Here is a 9,026-nt window from a genome sequence, read left to right as displayed (position 1 = left end):
TGACCCACTGAACTTGAAGACTAGCTTTTTGTGATTCATAGTTGAGGACCCCCAACTTCCTCTGCTCCATAGCTTTCTGCAGTCTCTCTCCAGTTAAATAATGTTCCTGCTCCTCCATGTTGGCTGCCCAGTTAGGTAGGAATACCAGTAGAGAGTCAGTTGGGAACAGAATGGCAGAACCTTTATTCCACTGGCACTTCACCAGGATTAAACTAAGCAGAAAATCCCAGCCTCATTGCCTTGGCTCGCACCTGAAGAATGGCACATGGATAGTTGGCATTCATGGAATCACACCTTGCAAAGATTAACTCTCAGAAGTACAGAGGAACATTAGCTGGATGCGAGGCAGAAATTCTGGTGCTATATTGCATCACTGTCAGATTCCTTTTCTGTAGTTGGCTCACACGAAAACAAACATCTACCTTTAATCGTAGGACTGGTGATTTTTGGATTTACTATCTGACTTAAAAAGGGGGCTTGTAGCAAAGTTGGCTAAATGGAGAGTGTATGGTTTGTAATTCTACCAACAGCATGGAATTGATTCCTGTTCTAGCCGAAATAGATTTGGAATCTGCCTCCTCAGCCTGCCCCTGAGAGTGGAAGGCAATGGCAAACCAGTACTGACAGAAACTGCCAAGAAATCAACTTAGGATGAATCATCAGTAGTTAGTGAGCCCAGGATAGATTCAGGCAGAGCATGCATGGAGTGGAATGGACTACGACTCAATTCCTGTGTTAACATTAGCTCTATTTATTTGGATGGAGAATTTGAGGTAAATCACATACATGCCTTTGAGTGGAAGATAAGGCTATTAGGGAAAAAGGTTATGCTGATGGGTTCAATGAGGAAGAATGTGAAGAAGATCATATGGACCATAAGTCGATCTTTAGGGCTGAATGACCTGTTTTGGTGCCATGCATCCTGTGTAGTTCTACATAACCATGTAGCTTAACATGGAGCAGAAGAATAAAAATGCTAAGGTTAGAGGTTTTCTGCTCACTCTTATCATTCCAATATCCCAAGGATTAGAGTTTGACTTCTGATGCATTACCGGTGAAAGGATGTCTCCCGTGTACCGTTTGACTGGGTATGGCTTCCTGCGATATGTGCCCTCTGCCTGAGATGCCCTCTGTCGTTTCTTTGCTTCTTGCTGTCGTATTCTCATCAACTGCACTCGTTTTTGTCGTTTACTGATAATGACTACAGGAAGAAGAAAGCATTAGTGGCAATAGAATTTGTTTTAACCGCTGTAATTCCCTCTCCTTTTCTTGACCCACCCTCCACAAGATGTCTCTATCTTCAGTCAACAATAGGACAATTGAGCCAGGTCATACTTCTGTCATTCTCATTTTCTTCTCCCAGTGAAGACAACAGTCAACAAGCATGGCCAAAAGAAGGTTTGAACCCACCAACATCCTTTGGCAAGAAACTGCTTCTTAAACAAATAGTAGAACAAATGAACCCAAAGCAAAACCAGTCAGCTCTGTCTACTTGGCCCCAAAGGGACTTCTCAGCTAGATTACTTGTGATCAGCATCAATGCAACACAACTGAAAATGACAATTTAATGAGTCCTTAAAATACTGCAATAGGTCTATACTGAAGCACTGATTGAACAGTGTGAGAACCTTATCTTTCAAATGGCTCAGTTACTGAAACCATTATCCAGTGTGTTCCATACCACAAAAACCAGCACTGTACCATGTTTGATCCCTGGTCTAGCTTGAATTAAGTGGGGGAGTGCTAGCCGAGGTAGATTTGGAATCAGTGCTAGAATTGGTCTCAGACCATCCCACCCTAATCACAGGAAGGGACATGTGGTGGTGGGGAGTGATAAGTGGGATTAAGGTTTCTGCCCCTGATCACTGACCAGTGACCTCTGCCATATGTATGCACGCACTGGATGACACCAAGTTCAGGCCCTGTTGGACAAGTCATCCATTGACACTTATTGCTGGGATTTATTCGTGACGGTTGTCAAGCTGACAAAGGACCAGAGAGTTGCCAGCATCCCTTCAACAGTATCCTCATGGCTGTCTATTTGATTAGAGGGTACAGAAGTAGAAACACAGTTATTACCAGTTTTGAGCTGGCCTTACCTTCGGTGTGTGAATAGCCTTCAGCTGTAAGCTTCCATTGGACCAGAATCCCCAGTATGCTCAGCACTGGCCAGATGGCAAGAATCACCCAACTGTACCAACAAATGGGCAGTGAAGGAGCAATCTTCAGCCTCTCATAGATATACCGTGCCAACATAAACAGCTCGATGAAATAGTCCACAGTCAATGTAATGATGGCACCACCAAAAACTGCAGTGGAGATAATGGTGAAGAGCTTTTGCCACTGTAAGGTTAAGACGGCAAACAGCATCCCAACACCAATAAGAAGCCCCACTGGAACCCAGATGGTGTGCGGGTGGTAGAACTGCTCCATCACAATGAGGGTGACAGTTGCTACCAACAGGCCAAGGACTAGGCCAATCATGAAGAGGCCAACACTACGGACAAGCATGGTGACCAGTCCACACAGGATTCCGATGCCTAGACCAATACCAGCGCTGGCCTCCATGCTCAGCTGAATGTCCAGAACCCGCTCCTTATAACACAGCAGGAAAATGATGATAGAGCCAAACATCAGTCCACAGAGGAACATGACGGCCTTGAAACAACGATAGCCTGCAACAAAATTTGAAAAAGTAACATTTATAACTTTTACCACACGAACACAACAACAGTCAGGCAACCTCATACTCAATAATGTCTTCACACCACTGTTTGTAGCAAACAGACAGCAGGAATCCTTATTCCTAAACAACATTGTGAAGTAGGGAAATTGCTGCTAAGACCAACTCTTTAAGCTCCACACAATGATGGAGATTTTGTTTATTATTTTGTCACTGTCCTGCGGCACGTTAAATTATACAGTCAGACAGTATAGAAACAGACCCTTCAGTCCAACCAGTCAATGCCGACCATTTTTCCAAATGAAATTAGTCCCACCTCCCTGCATTTGGCCCATATCCCTCCAAACCTTTCTGATTCACATTCATATTCAGATGCCTTTTAAATGTTGTAACTGTACCTGCATCCACCACTTCCTCTGGCAGCTTATTCCACACATGAATCAGGCTGTGTAAAAAAAAATTATCCCTTTGTCCTTTTTAAAACTTTCTCCTTTAACCTTAAAAATATGGCCCCTAGTTTTGAACTCACCCACCCAAGGGTAAACATCCTTGCTATTAAACTTATTTATGCCCCTCATGATTTTATAAACCTCTATAAGATCACACCTCACCTACGCTCCAGTGAAAATAGTCCCTGGCTATCCAGCCTATTTTTATGACTCAAACCTTCCATTCCTGACAACATCCTAGTAAAATCTTTTCTGAGCCCTCCCCAGTTTAACAATATCCTCCCTAAAGCAGGACAACCGGAACTAAACACAGTACTCCAAAAGAAGCCTCACCAATGTCATGTACAACCTCAACATGACATCCCAACTTCTGTACTCAAAGGTCTAAGCAATGAAAGCTAGCATGCTAAACACCTTCTTCACCACCCTGTCTACCTGTGACGCAAATGTCAATGAATTCTGTACCCGAACCCCTAATTCCCGCAGCTCTGCAACACCACCCAGGACTCATTGTGTAAGCCCTGTTCTTGTTTGTCTTACCAAAATGCAATACCTCACATTTACCCAAATTAAACTCCATCTGCCACTCTTCCATTGACCCAACTGATCAAGCTCTCACTGTAATCTTAGATAGCCTTCTTCACTGTCCACTATACTGCCAATCTTGTTATCATCCACAGACTCACTAGCATGCCTCCTAAATTTTCATCCAAGTCATTTATATAAATGACTAACAAAAGTTGGTAAGCTGGTCTCTTAAAGCTTTGTCACTTTGTCCAACAGCAGTTCTGAGCACAGCCACCAAACTGAACCATTCACTCTGGTTTCTTTCCCCATAAATGATGACTGACCTGCCGAAGACTTCCAATGGCTTTTTGTTTTCTTTCAGATTGACCAAATGTGGTTAAATTTTGGGCAACCACTCATCTCTGGCCTGCAAAGCTACAGAATTTGTCAGTATTTTGGGATCTGCCCGAAGTGTAACAAGATTCCTTTGACAGTTAAGAATCTTTCGCGATTTAAGACAAATTAATCTGTAACAACCTGCACTTACATAAGACCTTAAACGCACAGACTAACCGGATGCACTTTACAGCTAAGTGTATGAAAATCAGACAGGAAAATGGAATTAGGAGAGGTGATCAGAAACTTGTCGCAGTTCTGAGAATTTCCTGCCTTTCCCCCATAATCCTTGATTTTCTTACTGATTAAAAATCTGTCCTTGAATATACTGAATGATCCAGCCTTCTGTGGTAAAGAATTCCTCAGACTCACTACCCTCAGAAAACATTCTTCCCCATCTCTGTCCCAAATGTGCACCCCTTATTCTGAGATGATGCCCTCTGACCCTAGGCTCTGCTACAAGGAGAAACAACCTCTCCACATCCACCCTGTCCAATCCCCTAATATGACTGGGAACGCTCAAGGGGCCAGAATTAAATGACCATAAATATCTCAAAGGGTTGTAGGAGATGACAGTGTTAAGAAGGGTTGAGACAATGGTAGGATTTGAAAACAAGGATGAGAAGATTCAAATCAAAATGTTGCTTGACTGGAAGACAATGTAGGTCAGCAAGCACAAGGGCAATAAGGGAAAAGGATTTGCCGTGAGTTAAGAGTTCTGGATGACCTCAGAGTTAAAGAGGATAGAATGTGGAAGATCGGCCAGAGTAACATTAGAACTATCATGTTGAGAGGTAACACTGTCCTGGATGAAGGTTTCAGCAGCAGATGAGCTGAGTCGGGTGAAGTTGGTCAATGTTACAGAGGTGACAGTGAGTGGTCTTAGTAATGGCACAAATAGGAGATTTCAAGTTCATCCTCATAACAAATATGACACTGAGATTACAAACAGAATGGTTTAATGTCAGACTATTGCCTGGGAGATGGGCGGAGTTAGTAGCTAGGGAATAGAGTCTGAAGTCGGAGATTAAAAACAATAGCTTCAGCCTTCTCAACATTTAATCAGAGGAAATTTGTCCTCATCCAATCTGGAATGTCAGATAAGCAATCTAAATTCAGTACCAGTGGAGGGCTCGAGAGAGAGCGCACGCTAGTGGTGGTAGAGCTGGGTTTAAGCCAGCATCCTAGAGTAACCTAACACAGTGCCTTTGGATGTTGTCACTGAGGAGCAGGGTGTAGATGAGAAATAGGAGGGCCACCAGGAGAGATTGATGGGGGAACACCAGAGGGAATGGGAGCAGGATCAGGAGTGGGAGAGAAGTCATTATGGGTGATTCTTTGGCTAAGATGAGAGAGATAAGAATGAAACCAGGAGTGAGCAGTCCCCACCATCAGCTGGACAACAGTGAAGAAGTGTTGGAGGAGGATATTGTGGTCACCATGACAAAGGCTTCAGGTAGATTGAGGAGAGAAAGTTTCTTTGCCCCAGTCTCACACAGTATGCACTGACAAAGGATAGACCAGGCTAATTTATCAATAGTATGAAGTTAAATGCAGTGGGTGTCCAAAGAGGCCCCACAGAGGTTACTGAAAGCAGATCAGGGCACTGTACCTCAGGAAAGATACTCCCTCGGAGGAAGTGCAACATAGGTTTACAAGAATGATATCTGGACTTTAAAGGGTTAAGTTTAATGGAGAGATAATGCACAGTAGGGCTATTTTCTCTAGAATTTAGAAAGTTAAGGGTGTGAGCTGATTGATGTCTTCAAAATATTAACAGGAAAAGACAAGAAGACAAAGATAAACTATTTCCACTGTTTGGGGATTCTAGAACTAGAGGGTATAGTCTGAGAATTAGGGTCAGACCGTTCAGAAGAGATGTTAGGAAGCATTTCTACACAGGGAGGGTGGTAGAGGTTTGGAACTCTCTTCCACAAATGGCGTAGATGCTGAATCAGTTGTGAAGGTTTAAATCGGAGATAGACAAATGTTTGTTAAACAACGGTATTAAGGGATATGGGCCAAAATCAGGTATATGGAGTTAGGCCACATATTAGCCATAATCTCATGGAATAGTGGAATATATTCAAGGGGCTGACTGGCCTACTCCAGTTCCTATGTCAATGGGGTCTGTTGCAGTAGCCCCTTCAGTACTATGACAGGGGCAGAAGTCTGGTTGGGTGGGTTCAAACATGGGAGTTCTGGGAAAGGTGGGAACAGATTTTGGATGCAGCAACACATTCAAAGACAAAAATAGAAGCCACTTTTTCAACACTGCACCTGACCTACTGTCTAACCTACTGATGTGCTTTAAGAAAATGAATAATATTTTATTGACCATGTATTTCCAAAGTAATCTTGAACTTCATAATCACAGCATTCACCTTTAAGAGTAAGGTGCACTGTTACAAATACTCTGCTGCAAATTCGATTTGGTAACAAAGCCTATTGGCAGAGGGTGCCACTGTGCATTTGCTGAAGGTAACTGAGCAGGTGGACCACAAGATAGCAGCACATAAAGAGGCAATAGGGGAAATCACACAAGACAAGCAAAACCTACAATTCAGTAATTTGGCAATTATTTTATCTTTTCTTTAAAAATGGTCACTCATTTCCATATTAAGATAACAAAGTGTGAAGCTGGATGAACACAGCAGGCCAAGCAGCATCTCAGGAGCACAAAAGCTGACATTTCGGGCCTAGACCGTTCATCAGAAAAGGGGAATGGGGAGAGGGTTCTGGAAAAAATAGGGAGAGGGGGGGAGGCGGACCAAAGATGGATAGAGGAGAAGATAGGTGGGGAGGGGATAGGTCAGTCTGGGGAGGATGGACAGGTCAAGGAGGCGGGATGAGGTTGGTGGGTGGGAAATGGAGGCACGGCTTGAGGTGGGAGGAGGGGATAGGTGGGAGGAAGAACAGGTTAGGGAGGCGGGGACAAGCTGGACTGGTTTTGGGATGCAGTGGAGGAGGGGGAGATTTTGAAGCTTGTGAAGTCCACATTGATACCATTGGGCTGCAGGGTTCCCAAGCAGAATATGAGTTGCTGTTCCTGCAACCTTCGGGTGGCATCATTGTGGCACTGCAGGAGGCCCATGATGGACATGTCGTCTGAGGAATGGAAGGTGGAGTTGAAATGGTTTGCGACTGGGAGGTGCAGTTGTTTGTTGCGAACCGAGCAGAGGTGTTCTGCAAAGCGGTCCCCAAGCCTCCGCTTGGTTTACCAATGTAGAGGAAGCCACACCGGGTACAGTGGATGCAGTATACCACATTGGCAGATGTGCAGGTGAACATCTGCTTAATATGGAAAGTCATCTTGGGGCCTGGGATGGGGGTGAGGGAGGTAGTGTGGGGGCAGGTGTAGCATTTCCTGCAGTTGCAGGGGAAGGTGCCGGGTGTGGTGGGGTTGGAGTGGAGTGTGGAGCGGACAAGGGAGTCACGGAGAGAGTGGTCTCTCCGGAAGGCAGACAAGGGTGGGGATGGAAAAATGTCTCGGGTGGTGGGATCGGATTGTAGGTGGCGGAAGTGTCGGAGGATGATGCGTTGTATCCGGAGGTTGGTGCGGTGGTGTGTGAGGACGAGGGGGATTCTCTTGGGGCGGTTGTGGCAGGGGCGGGGTGTGAGGGATGTGTTGCGGGAAATGCGGGAGACACGGTCAAGGGCGTTCTCGACCACTGCGGCGGGGGGGGGAAGTTGCGGTCCTTGAAGAACTTGGACATCTGGGATGTGTGGGAGTGGAATGCCTCATCGTGGGAGCAGATGCGGCAGAGGCGAAGGAATTGGAAATAGGGGATGGAATTTTATTAATTGGTAGTGAGGCAGGATATTTGAAGCAGGATCATGATAAGGGGTCAAGAGCTATGGCATGCTTGTTGACTGCAGGGCCAGAGTGTTTGTTTTTAGTAAAAGACCTCACCAACGAACTCAGGCAACATCCTTAAAAAGCCACACTTGGCTTTGATCTGTGACTTGATTTCCTTCAGCTTCACATTTGCATTGTTCAATCATAGTGATTTCACAATGTAAGCTGCAACCTTTCAGCCAGTTCCCTCAGTTAAAACCTGACAGTGTCTCACACTGACTGCATGCCATGAAATTCTTCAGTCACCGCACTAGCTTGTGTATTTTTGCATCACTGGCACACCTAAAATAATCACTGACCTAACATCTCAGCAGTCTGGAATGTACAGTAAACAACTCGGCACAATAAGACTGAGACACATGGAGAAATCATGTAAAAAGCCAAGCGCAGGATGCAGCTCCCAGCTTTTTCTCCAAAAGGGAAAAAAGTAAATACGTCCAACATTTTTGTTTGTAGATAATGCTGGTACATCAGATTGCTCTGCAGCTGTCTACATTGAAGTGGTTGAAAATTATCTGGGTTTAATTTGCTCATTCTTTTTCTTTTTTCAATTGCATTTGTACTAACTGGCAGCAATAACACCTGCTACTATTCCCAACAGATTCGATCCAGATCCATACACATCACTTAACAAACAGAACTGTGCAGCATTAAACTTAATCAGGAATCTGAGAAGATTATAGGAACTCCCTCTATTTGGATGGGAAGGATCCAATTAAGTTGGCTTACTCCGGCTCATTCTCATGCTGCCTTCTCAGTTTCATTGAGTAATCAGAACGTTTAATCCATCACAGACTTGGCCAGTTAATAAATTAGAGCATCAAAGTTCCCTCAAGAGGTTTAACTCGATGGCCATTTCGTAAAGTCGTAATTTTCAAAATGGAAGCTATCAAATGATTTGCTATATAATGAATTTCTTGATTGAAAATTGCATAAAAATAGTGGAACAGAAAATGCCCTTTCAGATGTGCATGTGCCTATTGAGGAAGTCTGTAGTTGTCTTAATTTAGAGGAACAAAATAAGTAAGCTTGATGGTAAATCCTCAAGTAATTCTAAATGTAAACAACCAAATTACCACAATTGAAGCCCATTTCTGTGTGAAGAGATCTACTCTGATTCTGGCTTCTTGAG

At 44.1% G+C, this 9,026-nt stretch overlaps 1 protein-coding gene across 6 annotated transcripts in view; it reads right to left on the bottom strand.

Annotated features, from left to right (window-relative positions):
• LOC125448246 (transmembrane protein 198-like) overlaps nucleotides 1-9,026 on the bottom strand; it is a 109,710-nt gene that overhangs the window by 5,330 nt on the left and 95,354 nt on the right. For all 6 annotated transcript variants that reach the window (XM_059643480.1, XM_048523393.2, XM_048523392.2 and 3 more), the window contains 2 exons: nucleotides 2,100-2,675; nucleotides 1,053-1,201 (listed from right to left, as the gene is read on the bottom strand). In XM_059643480.1, coding sequence (XP_059499463.1) covers nucleotides 1,053-1,201; nucleotides 2,100-2,675 — 725 coding nt within the window. The remainder of the gene's footprint in view (nucleotides 1-1,052; nucleotides 1,202-2,099; nucleotides 2,676-9,026) is intronic.

This window comes from Stegostoma tigrinum, chromosome X (genome assembly GCF_030684315.1).
Source record: "Stegostoma tigrinum isolate sSteTig4 chromosome X, sSteTig4.hap1, whole genome shotgun sequence".
Classification (NCBI taxonomy): domain Eukaryota; kingdom Metazoa; phylum Chordata; class Chondrichthyes; order Orectolobiformes; family Stegostomatidae; genus Stegostoma; species Stegostoma tigrinum.
This window is presented reverse-complemented; position numbering and strand designations above follow the sequence as displayed.